The following is a 27,164-nucleotide window of genomic DNA, read 5'->3' on the forward strand; positions in this document are numbered from 1 at the left end:
AGGTTTTCTCTCGCCCCCCCCCCCCTCCCCCCATCTTGAACGTGCCCTTGCTTGAGGTGTTTGTGCATTTCCCCCTGGACATAATCCAAGGCATCTCTATAATACTACATGATGACACACTGTTCATTGTGTGTTTCCCTTCATCTGGTGCTCGTGACACAACCTCTGCCATTCCCTGCCACCTGGTAAAATGTGTTCCCCTCTCGCCCGACATCGACCTGGACATGCTTCGGGGGGGGGGGGGGGGGGGGGGGGGGGGGTCTACAGAAGTGATATAGAATGTGATTCAGTTGCCCCTAACAGTGGGTTTTATGCAACCCACAATGTATTTAAAACCAAATGTGAGATTTTTATATCTCTCACTTGCTTAGCAGAAACTGTTAGTCTTACAGAAAAATTAACAGGACCTTTTTGTAGTAAATTTAATGTAGTTAAATTTTATATTGGGATATGTTCCATTGGAGGCCAGAGTTGTAGAGTTATTCAAGAAAAACGCATTTGAAAGCCTTTTTTTAAAAAAAAAATTCTCTTGAATAATTCGAAAACAGCATTCTCTAAATTTCCTACAAAAAGCTCCTGTTCATTTTTTTTTTTTGCTTTACGACTAACACTGTGCGTGTAGTGAGCGAGAAAATACGAATATCTTGAACGTGGTATTTGAAGGCAGATTCCATAAAACACATTGGTAGGGGTAGCTGAATCACCCTGTGAAGGATGCTGTAATATATTTCTTGCTTCCTCACCTAATATATTTACATCTGTGTACATACTTTAGAAACCACTGTGAAATGCATGGAAGAGGAAGTTTAACATTGTACTACATATTAAAGTTCTGCCCATTCCAATAGTATATGGAACATGGGAAAGATTGCATAAATGTCTGTGTGTGCACTATAGTTACTCCAACATTGTCTTTGTGAACCCAAGGGGAATGATATTTTGGGGGCTGATGTATATTCATAGAGTCTTCACTTAATACTGGTTCTTAAAACTTGGTAAGTAGACTTACATAGGATAACTGTCATTTACATTAAAATATCTGCCAATTTAGGTTTTCCATCACTTCCATGATGTTCTTCCATGGGTCAGACAAAGGAGATACTAACTGTGCTGCCATTCCTAATACAGATTCCTCACTTTTTAATCCTATTTGGTATGGTTCTCACACACTTGATAAATACTCTAAAATGGGACCCATAAGTGTTTTTTAAGCAGTGTCTTTTGTAGGCTGATTGCCTTTTTCCTCTGTTCTGTCAATGAACTGAAGGCTGCCATCTGCTTTACAATGACTCAGCCTTTGTGGTCATTCCATTTCATATTGATACCAATTGTTAGACCCAGTTACATGTCTGGTATGACTGATTCCAGTTGTGGCTCACTGATATTGCAGTCATGGGGTAGGCCTGCTACAGTCATGGATTCAGTGAAATGCATAATTTTACACTGTTGCACATTCATACCAAGTTGACAAACTTTGCAAAACTTTGAAATCTTATTAGTATCTGTCTGAATATTTGTGCCACTTTTTTCAGGCAATAATTCATAGTAGACAACAGTATCACTGAAAAAGTCAAGGGCTGCTATTCATATGTTTGCCATGTCATTAATGTACAATAAGGTTTGCAATGCACTTCCCTGATGTGTGCTTGAAGTTAGTTCTACATCTGTTGATCACTCTCAGTCCATCATAGTGTGCTGTGTCAGCCCTAACAAAAAACCTTCAGTCTGGTCACAAGTATTGTTTGATACCCATAGGAACATACTTTTTAAAAAAATAAACATTGGTGTGGTCAGCTTTTTGGAAGTGAAGAAATACTGTATTTACTTCATTTCATTGTCTTAATCTGTGGCTTTCTTCAATCACAACTAAACTGTGATCTGAGTCTGTATCTGCCCATGGGTACACCCTACAATCCAATATCTGATTTTGGAATCTCTGTCTGATCATGACGTAATCTAACTGAAATCTTCCTCTATCTACTGACCTTTCCTAAGTATACCTCCTCCTCTTGTGATTCTTGAACAGCATATTTGCTAGTATTGGTTGAAATTTATTGCAGAACTCAATTAGTTTTTCTCCTCACTCATTCCTACTACAAAGTCCACATTCCTCCATAACCCTTTCTTCTACTCCTTCCCCTAAAACTGCATTCCAGTCCTCCATGACTCTTAGATTTTCATCTCCCTTTACATACTGAATTACCAGTTCAGTACATGTGTGGCTTGTGGTGTTGGCATGTATACCTGAACTATAATTGTTTTGTTGGTTTGTTGTCAGTTCTGATGATAATAACCCTATCACTGAACTGTTCACAATAACTCACTTCCTTCACATTCATAACGAATCCTAATCCCATTCTAGCATTTTTAGCTTTAATGTTGATACTCTTCTGACCGGAAACCCTTGTCTTCTTTCCATTTCACTTCACTGACCCCACTATATCTAGATTGAGCCGTAGCATTTCTCTTTTCAAATGTTCCAACTTCCCTACCATGTTGAAACTTCTGACATTCAATGTTCCAACTCGTAGAATATATTCTTAAAAACATAGTAATACCAGTTATATGATATATCATCTGCAACAAAAAATATCACTTACAGCTTGAAAATACTATGATATTGTGATTTTTCTTTTTTTACTTTTCAGTGGGAACAAAGAGGAAATAAAGTTGCTCTGGTCTCTGGAGGAGGTTCAGGACATGAGCCATTCAGTGCTGGTGAGTGCTGAAAGGGATACTACTAATATGGGTAGTTTTCATAAAAAAGGTATGGCCTCCTGTTCTCAGCCAAACAGAATATGGAATTATAGTATAATGTGTTACAGAAGAACGAAATTCTGTGTTACAAATGGAGATAAAAAAATAACTGAAATCAAAAAATGCATGTGTGAAATCTTATGGAACTTAACTGCTAAGGTCATCAGTCCCTAAGCTTACACACTACTTAACCTAAATTATCTAAATTATCTTAAGGACAAACACACACACACACACACACACACACACACACACACACACACACATGCCCGAGGGAGGACTTGAACCTCCGCCAGGACCAGCTGCACAGTCCATGACTGAAGCACCTTAGACCGCTTGGCTAATCCCGCGCGGCAACTGAAATCATCAGATTAACTCAAACCATAGAGTTAATTCATTTAAAGGAAGTGGTATGGTTTTAAAATTTTTTCCAGTGTAAAACTGTATTAAAGTATTCTTGTTTTATGACTAATGTCTGTTTACTGCTTATCTCTTTTTCCTGTGTGTGTGTAGAATTGATAAGGTGTGGAAGTAGCAGACATGAGACATCCATTGTCTAGTATATAATTAACACACAAAATATTGTTTGCATTTGTTTTCTGTGCTCATGTGTATTGCATGACTTGTCCAAATCATTGAAAAATATATGAAAAATATGTTAACAAGATCAGTGCATATAATACTTATTGATGCCCCATTGTATTTAGGTAGATCATTCAGGTGTTGGCTGGCATTATAGAGTGTAATAATCTTATTATATTAAAATATTCAGGAAACAGGAAGTGTCTGTTTCACATTCCAGTCATTTAGATACAGTATTGGTGTTGCTCTGATCCAACATTATTCAAAGATGATTGTTGACATTTTACTGAGAAATGTAGTCACTGCAATGTATGCCTGAACAGTGGTATAGTGATAGATCCTTCTTGACAAAATATACTAACAGCCTTCTGCAGCATCTAAAACTTCCTACGCATTTCCTTCATGGGACAACTATATCGAATAGTATCTTGTTACATTTCTGGACAGTACTGTACAATAATCAGATAAAGTTATGAAAGCATACAATAGAAAACTCTTACCATCTTAAAATAAAATTGTATACAGTGAGAGCGTAAGGATTTTAACTATCTTCCCTCATGTAGTAGCAACAGAACATAGCAGAACATTGTTAGTATTACCTCATTGGTGCTATAAGCAGGTTATCCTCTTAATTAACAAACTGCATGTCGAATAGGCTCAAAGCTTTTCATGTTTTTTGCACATGCAGGAAGACCAATATACACAGTTTGGTTTGTTCCATATTTTCTATTGGGTAATACAAGTTTATAACTGCATTAACTAAAAATTTTCTTCATCATGAGTTCATTTATTTTTGAGGATTGAAGGGAAGCATGTGAATGTGTAGAGAGAATACTAACAAATTTCCAGTCAAGTTGAAAATTCCATTTTCATGTACATCATTTCAACAACTGATCATTCAAATTTGTCACGTACTGCAACAGATGATCTAATGTTTGCTTGCTGCCTTAATTTCAGTCAGCCTTTGTTAAGTATACCGCTTTTGCTGTATGACCTTTATAGTACACTTTTATTTTGAGTGCCCACCCAAGCAATGTATGTAATGTTTGTTTGGTCTTCTTGCTTCTGCCAAATTAGATGTTAAAGGTATTTATGAATGAAATGTCTCATCTCATCCCTTGATTGAACTGAAACAAAGAGTAATGTATCTGTCCTGCATGGGCTTGATCGCTAAAAATATCCATAGAATCATAACAGAATAGGACATCCTGCATCTACACCTACATCTACACTCCACAAACCACATTATGGTGTACTGCAGAGGGTACCATTGTCTTTTTCACCCTTTCCTGTTACATTCACAAATGGTACATTTGAGGAACGGCTGTTGATAAACCTCCATATGTGCTCTTATTGTTCTAATTTCTTGTTGTGATCATTTCACAAGATGTAGGTGGGTGGAAGTAATATGTTTGCCAACTCTTCTTTGAATATCCTGTGTATTTCACTCAGTCAACAAAAATAAAAAATTGGCTTTGCAATGTTAAAGATGATATAAGCCTCTACAAGCTGGTTTTAGGCTGCAGTCTGTGCCAACATGAACTGTTGTATATGAAATAGACAATTAGAACAGTTCAGGAGAGATGCAAATAAATCAATCATGCATTTGACTGAAACAGCAAAATTAATTAGCAGTCAACAACTACTGGGTTATGGGTAATAATTAAATGAGATACTAGGAGAGCTATCTCATGGTGCAAGCTTGATGTTCTTATGGGAATAAAATTAAGGAATACATCAAAATAAAGTTACAGGAAAAGTAATAAAAAGGGGTGCCAGTTTTTTTTTTAAGAAAAAAGAGGGCTGGATTTCACCACCCAGTTACTTAACATCTCTCTCAGCACTTATTCATTAGGACTGCAAACAGATGGTGCATGCACATGTAATGGAAAACAGTGAAGATGCAGAAAAAAATAAATGTGTGTCAATGGGCATGCCAAGTAACTAAAGATGAACTCGGCCACAAACAAGAATACAAAACCAATCATACATAGGTGTCAGATGAAATATGTAACTAGATTGAGGATTTCTTGGTAGGGAGGACAAAACATGTTATCTTGGATGGACAGTCATTGACAGAGGTAAAAATAGCTTCAGGTGTGCCCCAGAGAAGTGTGTTGGGTCCCTTGTTGTTGACACTGTATATTAATGATATTACAGGCAATATTAATAGCTACCTCAGACTTTTCACAGATTATGCAGTTATCCACAAAAAAGTACAGTCTGAGTAAATTTGTACAAATATGCAGTCAGAGCTTGATAATATTTCAAAGTGGTGCAATGGTCTGTAGCATGCTTCAAATGTTTAAAAATGTAAAATTATGCAGTACATAAAATTAAAAAAAAAAAAGTATCCTGTGAATATAATATCAGTGACTCACAGGTAGAATATGTGAACTCATACAAATAGCTCATGCGACCCAGCCTAGAATATTGCTCAAGTGTGTGGGATCTGTACAGAATATGACTGGCAGGGCATATTGAATGTATATGGAGAAGGGCAGCCCGAAAGGTCTTGATTGGTTTATTTGATCCATGGGACTGTGTCACTGAGATGTTGAAAGAACTCAACTGGCAGACTTTTGAAGGTAGACAGAAGCTGTCACGAGAAAGAACTCAACTGGCAGACTTTGTAGGTAGACAGAAGCTGTCACGAGAAAGAACTCAACTGGCAGACTTTGAAGGTAGACAGAAGCTGTCACGAGAAAGAACTCAACTGGCAGCCTTTGTAGGTAGACAGAAGCTGTCATGAGAAAGAACTCAACTGGCAGACTTTGAAGGCAGACAGAAGCTGTCATGAGAAAGACATCTGACAAAGTTTCGAGAAATGGCTTTAAATGATGACTCTATGAAGATGTTAGAACTCCCTAGATTTTACTCCCTTAGGAATTGCGAGGATAAGATTAGATTAATTAAAACATGCACAGATACATTTAAACAATCATTTTTCCCACATTGTGTATGAGAATAAAAAGGGAAAAAGCCCTAACAACTGGGGCAGAGGGATGTACCCTCTGCTATGCACTCCAATGTGGTTTGTAGATTCAGATTCAGATTCTTTATTGGTCATTCAGCATTATTACATGCAATAGACTTCGTCAGTTCACTTAACCTAATATTTTTATTAAATATATTTAACACATTTAACTTAAGTTGATATTGGGTATTTCTAAAAATTCTTCTATTGAATAGAATGGGTTCATTAACAAGAAGCTGTGTAGCTTTTCCTTAAATAATTTGATTGGCATGCTTGTGGCATATTTGTACAATTTGTTATATATTTTAATTGACATGTACTTATGGCTCTTGTTTGTTTTTGCTAATCTATTCTGTGGCAAGATCAGAGAAGTACAGTTTCTTGTATTGTAGTCATGTCTTTGATTCATTACACTTAAATTAGGTAGTTCCACAAGTATGAAGTTAACACTATCAAGAATATATAGATTAATAACTGTTAAAATTCTATATTTAATGAACAATGGTTTACAATGTGTCCTATTATCTACCTTTGCTATTACTCTGATTGCTTTCTTCTGGATCACCAAAATTTCATTTATTTTTTTGCTATTTCCCCAGAGCATTAGCCCATACCTTAAAACAGACTGAAAAAAAGCAAAGTACGCTGTCCTTACATATTCCGATGTCACACAGAACATCAGCCTCTTCAACAGGTATATAACTCTTGACAGCCTAACTGCTATGTGTTCTGCATGAGAGTCCAATGTTAGTTTGTTGTCCAGGATTATACCTAAAAATTTTGCACTTTGTTTTTCTATTTTTGTAGTCTTTGATAGACTGAACCACATGTTCTGGGTCTTTGTCTCATTTAATAGTAGCCCATTTGCATTAAACCATGATGTTGCATTTTCTTTTGCCAAATTCATACTGCTTACAAGTTTATCAAAATCATGGTTTACAGACAGCAGAGTTGTATCATCTGCATACATATATGTCTTTACATTAATATTTGCCGGTAGGTCATTTATATGTATGAGGAATAGAAGTGGTCCTAATTTAGATCCCTGTGGCACTCCGTGTTGAACCTCAAGTGTGTTTGACACATTACTTCCTGAGCTTGCCACTTGCTTCCTATTATTAAGGTATGATTTGACGAGTTTTAAACTTTTGCCACATATTCCATAATATTCGAGTTTAGAGAGTAAAACAGAGTGGTCAACACAGTCAAAGGCCTTGCTCAGGTCACATAAGGTTACCTGTATGTGAGCCTGGTCCTCAAATGCTGCTAAAATGTCACTCACTAAGAGTTCTATGGCATGTATGGTTGACCTTCCTTTCCTGTAACCAAACTGTGATGTACTCAGCATATCATTTAGTTCTAGGTACTCATAGATCTGCTGATACATTATGCCTTCAAAGACTTTGGCTAGTGTTGGAATTAGTGAAATTGGCCTGTAGTTAGCAGGCTCAGCTTTGCTTCCCTTCTTAAAGATTGGAGTCACCTTGGATAGTTTGAGAGAATCAGGAAAGACCCCTTCTCTAAGACACAAGTTTATAGAATATGTTAATGGTGCTGCAATGTAAGGTATTACTTCTTTCAGTAAATTGTTTGACATATCATAAATATCTGTACTATGTGAATTTTTCATTTCTTTGACAATTTTGATAACTTCGTCTTGACATACTTCTTTAAGGTGTTTCAATGAAGGTCCGGCCTGATTATGATTTCGGTTTGCAGTCTTAAGATAATCTATATGCGTCACATTGGGTTTACTGATCAAGTTTTTTATTTCATCTGCACAGCCTACAAAATATTTGTTGAATGTATCTACTGGTATTGGGACTGTCTCATCAAAGTTTCTTATTTGTCCTTTAACAGTCTTAATTATTGTCCAGGCAGTTTTGCACTGGTTTCTACTACTTTTTATGAGATTAGTGTTGTATCTTTGTTTAGCCAATTGTAGCTCTTTCTTATACAATTTTTTTGCGTTGATTTCAAGATCCTTAATTTCTTTAGAATTAATTACTTTGCCTAGGCGCTTTAACAGCATTAGCTTATTTTTTAGAGTCTCCAACTCTTTCGTGTACCACATTTTACCCTTTCTTGTTTTGTGATATTTCTTTGGTACAAGATGAGCTTTTAAAACCCCTATTAAGTAATTGTGGAATGTTTCATACACTAACTGCGCATTAGAGCCACATGTTTGAAATAATTTGTCCCAGTTAGTTATGTTTAGTTGGTGTGTTAGTTTTCCGAGATTGTTTTTTGTTAGTATAAAGGTATTGCATTTTGATATTTTTTGTGTGGCCTTGTTCCCATTCCTTTTCATAATATGTCTTAATTCTACTGTTAGGATAGAGTGGTCAGAGAAAGCAAATTCCTTTACATTGGTGGAGTAAATATCACGAGTACAGTTGACAAAAGCATTGTCCAGGCACGCTTTTAGTCTTGTCGGTTCAGAATTTACATGATGGAAGTTGTGCTGCCTTAGCATGTTTAGTAACTTATTTACACTTGGTTTGTTACATGTTACATCAAAGCCTGAATTAAAGTCTCCCCCAATTATAGTTACATATTGTTTCCACTTTGTTATGTGGCAGAGTATACTGTCTAACTTATCTAAGAAAGTTTTTTCATCTGAGTCAGGGGTATGGTATATACATACTAAGATAAGTTTCATTACATCACATATGATTCCAGCAATTTCAAAGTGTTTCTCTTCACATGCCCAACTAAGATCTAGTGGTCTAAACTCTATTTCCTTTGAAACGAAGATAACAGTACCTCCTTTGCGGTACTGAGATCTGCAAAAACTGTTTCCATGTTTATAGCCTTCTAGTACATAGTATTCAATTTGTCCTGGTTTAAGCCAATGTTCAGATAAACATAGGAAGGAGTACTTATTACATGGCATTGGCCTCCTCCAGTATTTCAACTTTACTTTCAAGACCCTGCATGTTTAAGAATATGATACTACTGTTACTTATCTGTGAGTTTGTAAGCAGTTTTTTCACATTTTTGTCTTCTTTTTGGCTTGAAACCATAAAAAATTATCACTAAGTGGCACAGATGTATTTTTCCTTTGGCTCCTCCTTAAGCTGCACTGTACTGCTACTGTTGCTTCCTTTTCCCTGAGTAGAGATGTAGATGTAGAACTGTTTAGATTGGAACTCTCTCTCCAACATATTCACCTTTTACACCTTTTCCCCTCCACTTTTGTCTCTTCTCTCTCCCTGTACCTACATCTCTTTTTGTTGTGCCTTCTGTACTCTTTTCATCTTGTTGTGCACCACGGAGTCATCTGCCCAAAGACCAGCCTCTCTCTCACTATCCCCTTCTTATGTTCTTCAGCTTCAAGCATGGTAACAGTACAATGGATGCTAAGTGAATTAGTGTTCTTAGTGTTCAGTGTTGTTACTGAGCCTGGTAAGGCATATAAGCAGCATGAACAGTGTCAGATGTTGAGTGAAGGATGCAGAGATGCTGCATAATAATGTGAGACAACAAAAATTATCAGCACATGACAAGCTTTAAAAGGGGTCTCATTGTGGGTCTATTGGGTCAGTTGAGGGCAGGCTCCATCATCATCATCAAGGTTCTGGATGGCCACATGTGACCACCACAAGAGATGATCACAGTGTTGTGAACCAAGTCCATCATACTCCTTCACATATGTGCCTGTCATTTGAGAACAAGCAAAGAATTCCCTTTAACATTATGTGTCATCCTGCACCACTGGTCATAGACTAGCAGTAGCCAGACTAAAAAATTACTGAGTGAGAGGGTGCAGTGATTAGCAGACTGCACTCGTATTTGGGAGGATGATGGTTCAAACCCACATCTGGCCATCCTGATTTAGGTTTTCCATGATTTACCTAAATCTCTTCAGGATGGTTCCATTGAAACGGCATGGCTGACTTCCTTCCCCTTTCTCCCCTAATCCAATGGGACTGATGATCTTGCTGTTTGGTTCCCTCCACAAAATCAACCAACCAACCAACTATAGAATTACTGTCCCATGTGTTGGCTGCCCTTAACACCACAACACTAACAGTTGCATTTGGAGTGGTGGTATCACTGCTGAAGAATGGCATAATATTGTGTTCAGTGATGAATCACAGTTCTGCTCTATCCTGGTGACCATTGTCAAAGAATATAGGGAGATCCTGGGGAGAGGTCCCATTCTTCCAATGTATTGGAGTGGCAATCGCACCATGATGTGGGGAGCCATCACATGATTTCAGGACGTAACGAGTTGTGATTGAGGGAACTCTGTCTGTGTAACTATGTGTCATGGGCATCCTGATTCCTTGAATGTTACCTCTTATGAGACAGTGTGATGGTGCCATTTTTCAGAAGCAGAATGCTTGTCTCTAAGTGGCATGTGTGTCTATGAACTGTCTACATGACGTTGCAGTACTCCCATGGCCAACAAGATCCCCAGGTCTGTCCCTGATAGAAAATGTGTCGATCTAGCTTGGACATCAACTCCATTCCAGCACCAGTATCCAGGATATCAAGGACCAGTTAAACAGTTGCAAGCCAGCTTTTTTCAGGAGAGGCTACTGAGGTCTTATGTCACTATTATCAACCAAATCAATGCATGTATCCATGTCCGAGTGGGGGGTGGGAAGTTGTATTGTCTTACTATTAAATGATCTCATACTACCTAGTTCTTTGTAAATTTGATTTAACCTTGTAATCACTAAACTAATATCACATATGCTTTCACTCCTTGAAGTTTCATTTTGATTTCTCCTCTCCTTCTGAGTAATACACCTTTTTGTCAGGTATTGTAGTTTATGGAATACTTAGGTTCGTGAATGTAAATTCTACATAACTCTAATATTTGTATCAGATACTTTCTTGTTTAGTCAGTATAACAGTGGTCTGTCTAAAGTGAAAATCCAACAATATTATGAAAAGGATAGGTGCTACTCACTATATAGTGGAGATGCTGAGTCGCAGATGGGCACAACAACAAGACTGTCAGAAAGTGGGCTTTCGGCCAACAAGGCGTTTGTCGGAAATATTAGGAGAAAAACAGCTACTTTGAAAACAGCCACTGTTGCTGGTTATAATTTGTTGTCAATATGCTTTACAGAAGTTGCCAATTGTGGCTGCTTTTGGCTGTAAATGTGTAACTTAACTCGGTCTACTTCTCTGAAAACTCTCCTACATGATAGGGCTTATGGAACATAGAGTGCGAGTGAGTGATTGAGTGAACATGATAAGAAAATGAATGAGTGAACATGATGTGCAAATTAACGAATCTGTACTGATTCTTTATTTGAAGTAAGTAAAGCCTATAACAACATTTAAAGAGAGAATTGTCATTTTTTCACAGGTTATGTTGGTGAAGGTATGCTGACAGCAGTATCAGCTGGTTCAGTATTTGCATCTCCACCTGCTTCTAGTGTCTTGCATGCTATAAAGTGTGTCAGTGTTAACAATACAGGTGAGTGTTATGACATATAAATGAAAATCCATTGCACAAAGTAATGCAAAGACTGCTTTTTCAAATTTCACAAATGTCTCCAGTGTTCACTTTCAATCCACATAAACTTTTGCAGACTTTCAAACAAGTAACAAAACTGTGAAGTGCAGGATCAAATGATCATGACTTGAGGTAAAATAATACACTGTTAATAACATGTGAATCCCAAACAGTGGTTTTTAATCTTTTAGATAAAAAGTACTGTTTTACTCAGAAACGAACTACATAGCTGTATATAGTTTTCCTTCATTTACATATAACACCGAGTGTCCTAAAGCCAGAACACATTATCTTTGGAAGAAGACATGGTGCCACATTACTTCTGTTGATGCTGAGTTACATGTATTCTCTGCCATTGCCATGTACCTGCCATGCCACTGTCACATCACTTTTCACACAGCTTTGGTGGGTGCTCTGCCTTAGATCTTCTGGTCACAAACAGTATGAACTTTTTGATCCAGTTTATGTAGAACAAGGAAGCATCAATGATCACAAATGTAAATAAAAATGTAAAGAAAGGCAGGAAGATATTTCTACTTAGTGAATGTGACAGGAAGCAGATTCAGAATACCTTAGCAGCCTTTGAGGAAAGTTGAAGATGCATTGGGGCATGCTGTTAATGGATCCCCTCATCGCCCTGATCTTCACTGTATCTTCAAGCTGATACATGTCACCTTCCAGCTTAGCATGAATAGCCCATTCCATCTCAGATCCTGAAAGTTGGTCTGCTGAGCTAGCCCACCTCAGTCACCTTTGATGAAATGGTTGTAGTTAAAGTGACAGATCATGCATGTTACACTGTCAATGAACTGTGAATTGGGAGAGTTATTGAAAGAATGAGGTGGCACCTAAATCTGTGGTCATTTGGCTTATACAGGTAGCATTTCTAAGAGGATTAATCATATTCTCCAGAAACACAGCGTGAAATGTGTTTTTCGACCATCATCTAACATTTGGATCCTTTTAGCGTCTGTAAAGGATAATCTTGGTTTGTGTTATATTAGTGTGCGCTATATTCATTGCTGTTGTGGCATTACATACATTAGTCAGACTATCAAGACCATGAAGGACTGGTAAATTGTGCGTTTAAGTGTCACACAGGCTTGCAACAGCCAGCCAAATCTGCTATTGCAGAAAGTTGCCTTGGCACATGTCATCCTATGGAATGTAAAACACAGATATTTTGGCATACATTTCCAGCTAATGGAGTAGTGTTATTAAGGTAGCAGCTGGCGTTAAACTAGCAAGTGACTTTATAAATAAAGATGGGGTTACTGTTTCAATTTTGCTTGTAATCTTGATTTTTTACCTGGTCAAAGAACAGAATAGAGGTAATGCTACTTGCTTGTCAGCTGGTAATTAATATTCACTATTTGTGTGTGCTGTGTGTGTGTGTGTGTGTGTGTGTGTGTGTGTGTGTGTGTGTGTGTGTGTGTGTATGTGTATGTGTCAGAGAGAGAGAGAGAGAGAGAGAGAGAGAGAGAGAGAGAGAGAGAGATTCATCTAAATTGTTAATTTGTAGCCATTCAGTCACTGAAAAAATATAGTTTTTGTGAAACTGTTGACATTTTCCTCAACATAGAGAGATACTATGAAAGGAATCAACAGAATACTCAAATAACTAACTCCAATTATGTAATTTTCAGGTGGAGTTTTGGTGATAATTCCAAATTATACAGGTGATTGCTTGAACTTTGGACTAGCTGTGGAATGGGCTAGAAAGAGGGAAATTAAGGTATTTCCGTTAAGAAGTCTTACTGTTGAGTTCCAGTAATATAATGCTTATATAGTATTGATAATTTCTGATAAATTATTAAATTAACTACTGATAATTAAAGGGGAGGGAGAGAACGATACCCAGAGATAGGGCACAGTGTTCTAGTCTTGTCAGAAGCAACTTTGCTGTGTCACATGCCCTCATTTCATGAGCTACAGAGAACTTTGGAAACTGGCTATCTCGAAGTCAAGCAACACTGTACAAGCTCCAATTTCTAGATTTAGATACTGAAATAGATTTTTGACTGCTTGTTATGATGCATGAACTGGTATTGTTCCATGTACACTTGTTATTAGTATGTTTGTCTCCAAAAGTTCTGTGTCATATACTGATATTCATGACATACTCTTCACATTACTTAAATAATGACAAATGTAATGTAGCTTCAACCATTTTAACCCTTATCCATGAAGATGGTCCATGACTGAAACTGGTTGATATTTCTGTTTAAAATAAAAGCAGCTGATGGTCAAACATGCATTTTATACACTCTGGAATAGGCTGAATTGTCAACAGCAAAGTCACCATGACAACCAAATTGTGCAACAGGGTCATCTTACTGGTGAAATGGAGGGCTCTTGGAGCTGCAGCCACAAAAGAGAGCTCTCTTCTGTTCACAATCTCTGCCCAGAGCATACGATAAGTGGCTTGGACTTCTTTACATTTTCACTTTCATTCTCAAGAAAATAAATCAATATGGTTGCTTTTTCCTAAACATGGGTGTATGTTATTTTCAAGTCTGCATCACTTTTAAATGCTACCTGCACACCTGCCCACCAAGTGGATGTACATCCAGCCAAACAATATATGTTATTGAAATGTAGGTTTAGTTTTTTGAATTCTTGAGCTACAGGCAGTGGTAAGTTGGAAGAGGACACCAAAAATGCTTCTCAACTAGGGAACTAAAATACCTAGAGCTGATGATGACTATTACGGAAATTCATAGATACACATTATATGTAGTAAAACACACCAACAACAAAATTTATTTCCTGTATAAATTATATGCAAAAACTCCAGACTGATGACCTCAGATGTTAAGTCCCATAGTGCTTAGAGCCAAAAACTCCAGTCCAGTTTGAAATAAAACAATACTATTTATGTAGACGTCATACTGATTTTCTCCTTTGGTACCGTAAGTACACACCACATGGTAGGTGAATACCAACTAGAGCAATATATGAACACACATATAAACTTAAAGAATAATTAATATTACAACAAAATAAAATAATATAGTGGGAACAAAAGCAAATGTTTGAGTCTTTGTGTCTTACAAGATTTCACTTAATGTCTTCAGGTCAGGTATGTTAGTTGCAGAATTTTTTCTTTGATGTCTTCACTACAGTTCTGACATCCTGAGCCCACACTTTCATGACACAAACTTTGAGATGGTGACATTTATCAAATTTTAGATATTTTGCTGGTGACATCTTCCCTGACAGTAATTCCATTCTTGTCAAATTTCCTCTTCTGGCTAGATACGAATGCTCTTTTCCGGTAAGACACAGTGGGCTGGAATTTGTAGCACTTGACAGCCTGCGCCCTATATAACAGCTTCTGTCAATTTCAGCCATATTAACCTGCATTTCAAATTTCTCGTATGTGATAGTGATGAAAAAATCATCATTGTTCTCATTATCAGTTTTGGCCATTCTGAACAAGTGCAAGCTGTTTCTTCTTTGGTATTGCTAAACTTCATTGGAGGCCATAGACGGTTTATTTTCTTGCTCCGTGTTATGAAGAATGTAATCATTGTCACCCCCCCCCCCCCCCCTTGCCCTCCCCACACACACACACACACACACACACACACACACACACACACACACACACACACGTGCACACACACACACACACACACACACACACACACACACACACACACACACACACACATTGTTTTGCATTTAGAAATTCTATGCAGTAGAACTAGTTGTCAGGCAGATATGATTTTAGTTTATGTTTGAAGTTCTTTGCATCACTGAATAGGTGCTCAAAGAATTTTATGGCTTCTTGTGACACACTAATGCTGAGTGATGGACAGTTTAGGTCTTTTCTCTTTATAGTGTAATCTTTATGGATGTTACCATTGTTTTTGAATTTTGATTTGTTGTTGAAACAAATTTCATAAGTGGGTAAATGTATCGTGATGCTCTCATCAGTATGCCCAACTGTTCAAAGAGCAGTGTGTATTTTTTTGTGTTCAGGATCTCCTTCCAAACCCCTGGATAGATTTCAATCAAATTTGGCATGGAAACAACAGGGTTCATGAGTATCTACACTGTGGGTTTATAGCCTCTTAGCTCCAATAGGAACAGATATACAAGCTAAAGCAGAGTTTTTGCAGCCTCTGCTGTACAGGCATGCCATGCATGACAGGCATGTTCTTGATGAATGGTATCCGCTTGCCTCCACACGGGAAATAAATGTTTTTCCAGTCCCTGACATGTAGGCTGCCCTGCATGCTTTAGTAACATTGGCAACTTCATCAACCTGCATTGCAGAACAACCCACATATCAGGGGCAGAAATGGCTTAAAGCAACTTACTCATAAGCTGCCCTGCACAAGAGGTGTGTTGTGGAAATGGTACAGGCCTGCTTCATCGACCTGTTTTGCAAGGACATAATACAGGGTTGGGATGGACAGAGGTGGGATAGACAGAGAGAAGGGATAGGAGAAGATGGAAAGGGAGAGAGGGGGGATGACGAGGACAGAGAGAGGCAGTAAAGAGATGGAGAGGGAGAGAAGAGGGAATATTGTAGGAACTGAGAGAGGGGGATGGTTGAGAGAGAGGGGGAAAGGGGGAGGGGGGAGGGAGGAAGGGGGAGTAGATGGATAGAGAAGGGAGGAGAAGATGGACAGAGAAAGAGTGGGGAGGAGGAAATTGACATAGAGAGGGGAGGAGAAGATGGGCTATGAGGTTGCAGGAAGGGAGAGATGCAGCAGGCTGGTAGAAGGGTTGGGGCATAATGGGGAGATGGAGATGGAGATGGAAGAGGGACACGAGGAAATAGGAACAGAAAGGGGTAGGAAAATATGGACAAGGAGTAAGGGCCAGGAAGATGTGGTCAGAGAAGGGTGACACAGGAGATGGACAGAGATTGTGTGGATCAGGAGATGAAGAGACAGAGGGTGAATAGAAGATGGACAGTTGAGGTGTGCGTGTGCGCATGCACGTGCGCATGCGCGTGCGCGCGTGTGTGTGTGTGTGTGTGTTTGTTATTGAGTATATTATATAACTGTGAAGAAGGACACACCCAGCAGGTAGTAACAGTTTGTCTTATTTATATGGCTATGGATGCCTCATCAGATCAACTATTCAATGAGTTGTTATCTTTACCCCTTAATTTATTTATATTCAACCTACAATTTTCCATTGCATAAAGATTTAACAGTGAAAGACAATTGAGTTTCTTGTCCATATCTAAATTCGCTTTTATGGTGAGCCACATTACAAACCCGAGGGTATAAATGTGCGCTGCATTGACAATTGCATTATACAAGTTTTATTTTACTGATCTTTTCTGTTGCACCATTTGCCCTTCTTCCTGTACGCCACCACTTTGGTCTTATCATCCCTCCCCCTTACACTAAAAATTCTGTCATCAAACATTTTAATGATTTCCTCAGGTAACCTTCAATATATCTTTTTCTCTTATTGTATGACAGTATTTTCTCTTTCCACTTTTCCCTCATTTCCTGTAATAAATCTTCATATCTGTTTTTCACTACCTCTTTCTGTTGTTAATTTCATTTTTTACTTTCCTGGTTACCTTCTGTGGAATTTTTTTTTTCTTTTTGATGCCTCCATTTAATTCAACAGAGTATGTGAATACTTCACTGTATTCCCTATTCTAGGTGGAGACTATCACTGTGGGAGAAGACTGTGCAATATCAGAACTGAGGAACAGCAAACCTCCAAGGAGTCGTGGTATGTGTGGATTAGTATTCACTTTTAAGGTTAGTTATAAATCAGCATCAGTTCGTTAATAATACCCTAGATTACACTGTACCTACATTTGCTGTATTTAATTTTGCTTCCTGTGTTACTATTTATATATAAAACATCTGACAATACAAATAATAGTTTTTCATCAAGATAAAACTTTTCTAATCTCCTTATTATGCCAGTACCATTGACATTCAATCCCCGAATTATGTTTTGATTTATAGAAATTACAATTTTCTTTCTCCATGACTCCTATTGCTATGGACAATCACATTTCTCTTGAAATATTAAGTAACAATTCAGCAGTTAAGTATTTTCCTCATATTTGGCCTAACTATAGGATAAAACAATGGAATCTCCAAGTAGGAATATCAACAATGTAGGAAAAGGCCGATTTCTACTCATAAAGAAGAAACATTAAGTTGTAGACAAGCACAATTAGGACACTTACATAAAGTGTTTGGCACAGCCTCAGTAAAAGGGACACACACACACACCATTCGTACACACAACCAAGCACACCTCATGCACACATGTCCGCCAACTCCAGCATCTTGAGCCGAAATGCATATGTGATAAGGATCCCATGTATTATTGTTTGTTTTTAGTAGTGAATAATCTAGAGCATTTAATGGGTAATCTTATGGCATCAGTAGAATTCAACTCACACCACTATGCATTCGTTTATGATAATAGTTGGAAAATAAACTGCACATGTGGTAAAAAGTAAGAGCTGCCAATTCTTGTAAATGGGCAAGTTGACACAGTAATTGATACACCTTAGGTGGAATCAACAAGAGGAATAAGACTTTGCACAAATTTGAGTCTGTCACACTGAAAGCCAAAAAATGCTGTCTCTCTCTCTCTCTCTCTCTCTCTCTCTTTTTATTATTATTATTATTATTATTATTATTATTATTATTATTAAAGCTTGCCAATCCTTGGCTGAATCATCATACAGAGGGAAAGTGTGTGGTTGCAACAGTGGAACAGACCCTGTCTATTAATGCAAGCTGACAAAGTAGCCACATTTTAAGTAAGCTATTCAGTCAGGGCTGATAGCATGGCATCCATAATGAATTAAGTTGATGAAACTGCACTTAAGGATTGCACAGGAGGAAACTGTTCCAAACTCCTCGCTAATTGTGTAGTAAATGAGTAATACACAAACCAGATCAAAGTCACACAAATATGGCATTATTCATAACCTCTCAACAACAATGGAGAAGCCTCTCGGGATTCCACTAGAGACAGAACCACTGATGTGGGCAATACAAACTAGAATAACATGGAGAGGGCTAGTCAGCACTTCTCCATGCATATATATACGCAAGTCACCAGCAAACAGTGTGGAAGAGACTGTAGCGTGCAGACGCCTTCCACAGGTGGTCTCCGAGGGCTGGCCTGCACTGGTACAAATGGTGGCCAATTCAAACACATACCTGCAGCAACATCACACTCAGAACACCCACGCTCACATACACTAGTACCAGGATAAAGCAGATAATAACTTTGATACATTGGCAGTTGTGATTATACTACTGCCAGGTTTGCAACTATATTGATACTTATAATTTTTATACGCATTTGTGATAGGTCACTAATAACAGTCACATGATGTTGATTGAACTTGTTTATTACATTGGTGTAGCCATCATGATATCATCAGATACAAAGTTGATGGAAACATTTTAGACACAAACAATGACACACACAAAAAAACACAATGATAAGATAGTAGTGCTAAGTGATAAATGTCAATGACAGTTTGTAAGTATAGTGTAACATAATGTAATAATCCCAGTTGATTGCTGGATGATTAACACTTAACTCTTGAATTGAATTTTCTGAAATGTGTACCACGAGATGCAATTTGTCGAATCCCTATGGTTAAACTGAGATTTAAGGCATACTTTTTGAAATAGTGCTAATGAATGAACAGTCAGAGAAATGAATGTTACATTCTAAAATATTATAGTATCTCCGTAGTGGGAGAAGCTGTGCGGAAAAGGCTATTTTTCATATATAAGTAAATTCTTGAGTTTAAACTTGCCCACAAAAATTGGACTCTATAAATGGGAAAAGAAAGTCTGCAAAATAAATTGACATTCAATGTCAGGGGGAAGTCTGCAAAATAAATTGACATTCAATGTCAGGATGTACATTTTTTCTTTGCTACCACTCAGAACACATTTGATTTGAACTAACACTTTAACTGTTTTATTGGAATACAGATGAAATGAGTATTTGAAAATATTACTGGATACTGAAGGCCCTATTGTTTCATACCTGAAGCTCTGAAATACATTTTACACACACATTCTTCATGATTTACATGGGAATGGCATTTCCCTCCTTTTCCTTCGATCATAAAGTTTTTTCCTGTCAAGGCAGTCACCTGCTGCAACCATTGGTACAGTCTCTATGCTAATTCCTAGAATTATCCCAATACAAGCCCTTGAGTTCATGTGTAATGTAGATATTTTGCATTCTTCTTTCCATGTGAGGAGTAAAAACCATCTTGGCACATTTGTTTCATGAAGTTAGGCCAATTTACAAGTTCATTATCTGATGTTGTACACTACATATGGACTAATGCAACTAATATATACAGTTCTGTAAAATATTGCCATAGGCACATTTTGATGCATTGTTTTGATTCAGGTAAGAAGCCGGATGCATTTTTGAGTGGAGAGTGAATAGTTTTTATTCTCTGCTGTGAGAGTCTTTCCATCAGAATCCTTCCTCATTTAAATATAGCCATTAAAAAAATAAGGTTTTTTGAAGTCACCTAGGTTTCAAAGAGCATCAGCATTTCATGGGTGGTAGCACATGCACCAGTAGTGTAAGCCATCTGGCAATATCCTGCAAATTTTGCAAAAATTTCAGATGTAACTGTTGCTGTTCAACTGCCACTTTTTCTGCTGTATGTTGACAGTCATTGAAATTGAAGTTTGAGAGAAGGATGATGAATCTGTAACAGTTCATGATGCAATGAAGAATATCCCTTCCTGTGTTATATGTTGCCCAATATAGCAGAAGTGTCCTCTCGGTTCAGTTTAAAAACAGATGTATAGGTGAGTAGGCCAAAGAATGTTTTGAGTTCAGTCATATCCACATCTCTCATATTTGTGGTATATGCACTTTTCCACTATACTTGTTCATGCTAAATTTTGAAATTTTTGAATCATAGCATTCTCTCCAGTATTGTGTCATCAGTTAGTAAATTCCAGATTTCATGTTCCACATGATGTCTGAGAGCTCTGGCTGCAGGACATAGGCCAAGAAGCTGCAAGACAATATTGTGGCTTAACTTCCTTGAAAATAGACTTCAGCAAGGATTCCTTGACTACCTGAAACCATTCTTGCAATAGTAATATTCTTTCTGCACAACTGATCCTGCCTCATCTAAGTCAGAAGAAATAGAAGTGTACCCATTGCCCTGAAGTTCTTCCTGTGAATCATACTTTCTTTCACTAGCAGAATTATGATCACTGACATCTTCCTCCAACCACTGACTAACAATTCCATCAAACTTAGGTTCATTAAAATTGACACATTCCTGTAAACACATTTTGTGCTGTACTGAAGAAAACATGTATGTAGTTCACAAGGCACAATCTACAGAACATCACCATGTGTCAACAACAAACAAAGAAGGTGATAATACAATCAACAATAAAATGTGATATAAGGAGAGAAAAGGGTGGGAGGGCATGTACCACCATTGATCTTGGAGAGTGAGTCTGAAAATTCTCACCTGTGCTGATAGACCACACCTCAAGAGTTAAGGGTTAGTCTCCCCCCAGTGATCAATGACTACAGTGTGATTTGGGAATTTATGTACTAGCAAACTGAAGTTTTCTCTGAAGTTTTTGGTTACATCAGGAGGTGAGTCTGGTGGTCAATAGAAGGTTCCAATTACAAATTTAGGTCCACTCTTGATACTTAGTTTTTGCTGAAACAGTCTGATCTGCAGCTTCAATTTCCATCTCTTAGGGGATTTGAGTTTCTTGTTATGACAAAAATACACACCTCCATTTTAAATTAGCCTGTCCCTTTGATATTTATTTAAATTTTTCCCAAAATCTCACTGCTGTCAAGTTAGGGTTTTAACACCTTTCTATATCTAGTACTATGTGAGTTTCACTGCATTTTAGGAATGCTTCAAACTGTGGAACTTCATTGCCAATGCTTTGGCATTAACGACTAGAATTGTAATACTTGACTCAGAACCAAGGGGCCATGATCTGTTCTGGGAACAGTGCTGCAGACTGTAAGCTTTGTTGAAACTCTGTGATCATGATCTGTATTCTCAACCTTCTCTACTAGTATGACATCAGAGTGCATATGACAGCCCTTGTCTGTCCCAACATGCGTCACAATCTCCAGTTGCACCCTGTACCCTCAATGGCTGCTGGAATAGCCTCTTTAACATGTTGAACCATGTTCCAAGTCATACACACTGACTGGTGCTTCTTGCCATCCCTTGCTGCAATTTCCCTGTGGGTCATCATTATTTGCTGTGCACTTGAACTGCTGGCAATTAGTAGATCACTACCCTTTTGCATTTTCCTCCCCTTAACACAGTACATTTTCCAACAGGTGGAGTGAGTCTCATTCGCACAGTTTCACTGGAAGACAGGACATTGAATATGTTGGGTAGGGGGTGGGTGTAACATCCTCAGTTCTTTCTGATCCCCATGTACCCTTTACAGAGTGTCTAAACCTGTTATTGACACACCACTCATGGTCAAGTGATAGACCCTGTACCTCCTGAAGAGGAGACATTATCCACAGAAGAGGATAGTAGATGAGGTACCTTCTTTATCTCTTGTACACGACTCTTTGTAGCCCTGATAACACACCCATTCATAGTAGCTTCCAATTGCTTGACAGTAGTTATGGCAATTTTCGGCTACTTATGAAAAGCAATTAACACATCTTGTGCCTGAGAACAACATACTGAGGGGGCCACATTGTGGCTGATGCAGTACTTTTACAGAACAGTTAACAAAATAACTTTAAACTAAGCTTGCTGATTCACTTTTAATTTATGGGTCTGATATGAGCAATGTTGGTATTTGGATATCTGTATGCTCAGATTCAAATTTTTTGTTTTCTTGAAGCTCTGAACAGTTGCACCTGTAATTAAATTTTCTTCCGAACATGTGGCTGCAGTTTGGTGGACTCCATTGCTGCTGCAGTTATTCTTGTGCTGAAATCTGAGGAACTCCACAAAATTGCAATTTTTTACAAATGAATACAAAGTACTTATTCACTTAATAGCTCCATATACTGTATCCCAAAGTGTGACAACTTCACGATACACTGGTACATAACAGTGAACAGTGCTTGTAAGAACATCTTGAAATCTGACATCTGAAACTGCCAATAGATGAATGAAATTTATGACAATTTTTTAGATGTCTTCTGTTCTGCCTTCCTTCACTCACTCAGCATTGTTGTCATGGCATGTGCATTTACTCGGTGGTGCACCATGCTACTCTAGACAGGGATACTGACTCACGGAGGCTATACAAAGCCTATTCAGGTACCATTCGTGCTAATATTCCAATCGCTGTTCCATCTTGAAGACAGTGCTGCATCCATTCTTATAGGTGTCACACACAAAACAGATGACAAAACCTCCAAACAACTTCCTATTCTTAATCTTGAAACAATTATAAGGCTTGATCCTCATGATGATCATTCATTGGCTCGAGTTACTAATCAACGTGCTGAAGTGGTACATTAAACCACATTTGCCACAGTATTATTATTAGTCTTTTAGAACTGAAGTGATTAATGGCAAAATCAGATATTTGTTATGACAACAAGAAAACTTTGTATAAAATTTACTGTTTTTCTGGATTGTTTTTGTGGTTATGGCCACTATCTTCTGCTCATTGTCCATTAAAAAATATTCTTCCCAGAGTACATCCAATTTTCACAAAGTCAAACTTACTACTTGCACAAGAACATGTCCATTCTCTCCTCCCAAGAACATTCCAGAGATTTCAATGTTAACATTTTCACACAAAAAACTTTGCTTTCAATATAAATTTTATTTGCTATTACCAGTCAGATGTAACTAATTCCACAAACAAATACAAAACATGCACAGTGATGTAGAAATTACATCATTTGGGTACAAACAATTTGTTTATGCATTTTACTTTGATACATGCAGGAATTCTATATAAATAATATTCTAGCTAAGTATGGATGTAAAAAATGTAACTCCAAGAGAAATTTTATTGGCTCTGATTTTATGTATTGTGTATCATTGACAGGTATACTACATCCTCTGTGCAATCATCATCATCATCATCATCATCATCTGAAATCCTAATTTCATCATAATCTTATCATATCTACATAACCTTATCCCACACAGTTTTCTAACTTCAAGACACAGGTGAAAAACACATCAGCTCAACTAAAAGAATGATGATTATCCACTGATTTTACACTATAACAACATGTCTGATTCCTTATCTTCCAGTTAAATCATTTTACCATAATTATAATTTCTTCAAACAAAGATCATAATTATGTAAATGTAACCCAACTACCCAGAAAAATGAATTGACAAAAGCATACAAAACTCCTTCACCATCCAAAATGTATGTCACTTCAGCTAGAAACATAACAAATAAGAAACACATATGTTTAATTAATTTCAAAAGCTACAGATTAGTTCTTATTAGCAAAAAGTTTTTAAATTCTTTAGTAACTGTGAGGTCATATTATGTCAATAAAAGTAGAGTACGACATTATTAACTCTTGATATAACTACAAATCAACAGCATCTGGATAGAGACGATTGTAGGAAATAGCTTTGATAGATTAACGGAATAGATAAAGAACAATGTACCATAGAAAATGAAAAAGAAAAATAGTGCTATGACATATAAAGAGTGTATGCTCTTCTGAACACTTGCAAACTGTGTTTCATTGAAAACATTATTATTTTCATCACCTGCTTATTTTGCAATCTGAATTTTCTTGTAAGTGATTGATTCAACATGGTATTGAACAGACATCTTACAATATATGAATATGACATTGTAAGACTTTTAATTAATTTCATTTCATAACAAAGTTGACCCCTTTAAGTTGAATGTTTGACAAAGTCTTTCTGTTACATCAGTGTTCCTCTGAAAACATTCCTAGCCTTACCAAACTTTTAGCAAAATAGCTACATACATCTGAAATGAAATTTTGATTTCCAGTTTGAGTCATATATATTAATTAATTTTACATTGTTTCATTAGCAAAATATATAATGTACACATCATCCAACATTTCATGTTTGTTTAGATACACTTTCTTTGATAGAGTTTCTCAACATTTTGTTACATTTTCTGTACATTACCTTTGCCAGAAATGATAGGATTTTCATTTATAACATTAAAATAAAAAGGTTTGCTAAGCTTGTCCACTACTACCCACCTTTCATAATTAAAGTTTAGACTTTCAACTTCTTCTGACAAAACGTTTTGGTCTTTTACAACCAAAAGTTTTTCAGATTCCATATAATCATTGTTTTTTGTCAAAATTTCATTACTTTTTCTAATTTGTTTATTGTGCTATCCATCTGGGCTTTTAACTGTTTCTACCCTGATTTGACACTAAATTTTAGTTAATTAATTTCTACTTTAAGTTGTTCTGCTTAAATGCAGCTGCTTTGAATTTAGTTTCTAACCTAGCAATTTGATTTCACTGTTATCACTTTATATTTCCAAAAATTGCTTGGACAATTGCCATTCGACTTACCCTCTCCAGCATTACTTGTTGATTGATTCAGGTCTGATATATTCTCTCCCTCACCTTTGGATGTAATTTTAGTTTTTATTTCTGTGATGGTCATCTTGACACTACAGAATAAGAATACCAAAGCAAGCAGTCCACTGCTCAACTGGCCACAAAATAATATATATCAGGCCTCTTCTGGAAGGCTGGCTGTTAATTTTTTCATTGCCCTCACCAGAATATCCAGTATATTAAAAAAATTCTTCTTTCCTGGAACAGAAAGCAAAATGTGTCAATGCACACATAAAAAAGAATCCCAGAGAACACCAGCTGTTTTTCATAATTTGTTAACAAATAAAGTTAAAAATGTTGACAGAGTATACTTTTAAAAGTAACTTTAGCCATGGCTTATCCAAAAATACCCATATAACTAAGATTTGATGCGAATAATAATGTAAGGAACAATCTTGCTCTAGAAGTAAGTATACTAATTGCAGTACTGTACATTGTTTAAAAAAATGTGATTTGTTGTTGTAAAAATGATCTGCTTTGTTGACAGTGCCCGTGCATGTAAAATAATGTTTTACAGCTAAAACTGAAAATAAAAATCTAAGGCAGTTACACTTCAGTGAACCACAGTTCCTGGCCATTCTTCCAATGAACCTCAGTCTAGCAACTGTCTTTCCTATGGTTTGTTTTATGTGATGTTTCTCCTTTGTCATTCCATAAGTGTGCTTCCAAATATTTATCAGATGTGACTGTTTCCAGTGATTGTTCAGAAATTGTGTAATCATCCAATAATTGGGATTTCTGCCTATATATTCACAGTTTATTATACTTGTTTATGTTGAGGCTCAGCTGCCAATATCTACACCAAGCATCAATCCTCAGAAAGTTTACAGAATTTTGTTACAACTTTATAGCATTGCAATTTTTTTGTATGTAACAGCATCACGTGTTTGCAGCCTCATAGGTCTTCCAGCATTATCCAGTAGGTTATTTATATATATTGTGAACAGTAATGGTCATGTAACACTCCCTTATGGTATGCCTAAAGTTACTTTAACATCTCAAGGGTCCTCCCTGTTAATAATGGCATGCTGTGTTCTGTTTGCTACAAAAGAGATGGAGCAAGATCATTGTCTAGCACAAGACAGTGTTGCTAACTGTCATTCTGCACAAAAAACGCGGCGCGTGCCAAAAAAAGCAAATAAACAGACAGTGAGTACAGTTCCGGTGATACCGCTATCAAATAAATTCACAACACTAGATGAAGATTGTGATAAGACAATAAACAATGATGAACTAAAATCAGTGACAAAATTTCCAATCGAGTGGACAGTCAAGGAAACGTCTAATATGAAAAATAAACCAGTGAACATCAAAAGACAAGTTGCTGTACATGGTGATAGCCACGCCAAGAAAATTGCTGAAAAAATAAATGAACACAGTACGTTATTCACAGCAACAGATATGACGAAACTCAGTGCACCTTTGACTGAGATAATGAAGAACAGCAACTCACTTAATAGTAGTAGTAGTAGTAGTAGTAGTAGTAGTAGAGGGGTTTTGGGTGCACAACAGCAAAGTCTTCAGCACACGTTCAGTAACTTAGTGAGACGGGTGACAAGAAAAATCCCAGAAAAGGAATATAAAATGGAACAGAAAACATGGGTAACAATCGTTGAAAAACATGTGCTCACCCACACCAAAGCGTGGGATGAAGCAGAGCGTCAGAAGTAAAACATGGATAACACAGGAAGAAAATGATAGGGGAAGCTAAAACAATGTAGCAGATTGAAGTGGCTGGCTGAGCACAAGGAAAAAAGGGGAAGAGTCAGCCACTCTGCAGTACACTAAAACCTCCAGCCTAAAATTTTA

The 27,164-nt window shown here is 37.2% G+C and overlaps 1 protein-coding gene across 1 annotated transcript in view; it reads left to right on the forward strand.

Moving 5' to 3' along the window:
• The window catches only part of LOC126336677 (triokinase/FMN cyclase-like), a 141,728-nt gene that overhangs the window by 50,676 nt on the left and 63,888 nt on the right, over nucleotides 1–27,164 (forward strand). The window contains exons 3-6 of the mRNA XM_050000625.1: nucleotides 2,649–2,718; nucleotides 11,646–11,756; nucleotides 13,442–13,530; nucleotides 17,435–17,536. Of these exons, the coding sequence (XP_049856582.1) occupies nucleotides 2,649–2,718; nucleotides 11,646–11,756; nucleotides 13,442–13,530; nucleotides 17,435–17,536 (372 nt within the window). The remainder of the gene's footprint in view (nucleotides 1–2,648; nucleotides 2,719–11,645; nucleotides 11,757–13,441; nucleotides 13,531–17,434; nucleotides 17,537–27,164) is intronic.

Source organism: Schistocerca gregaria, chromosome 2 (genome assembly GCF_023897955.1).
Source record: "Schistocerca gregaria isolate iqSchGreg1 chromosome 2, iqSchGreg1.2, whole genome shotgun sequence".
Taxonomy (NCBI): Eukaryota; Metazoa; Arthropoda; class Insecta; order Orthoptera; family Acrididae; genus Schistocerca; species Schistocerca gregaria.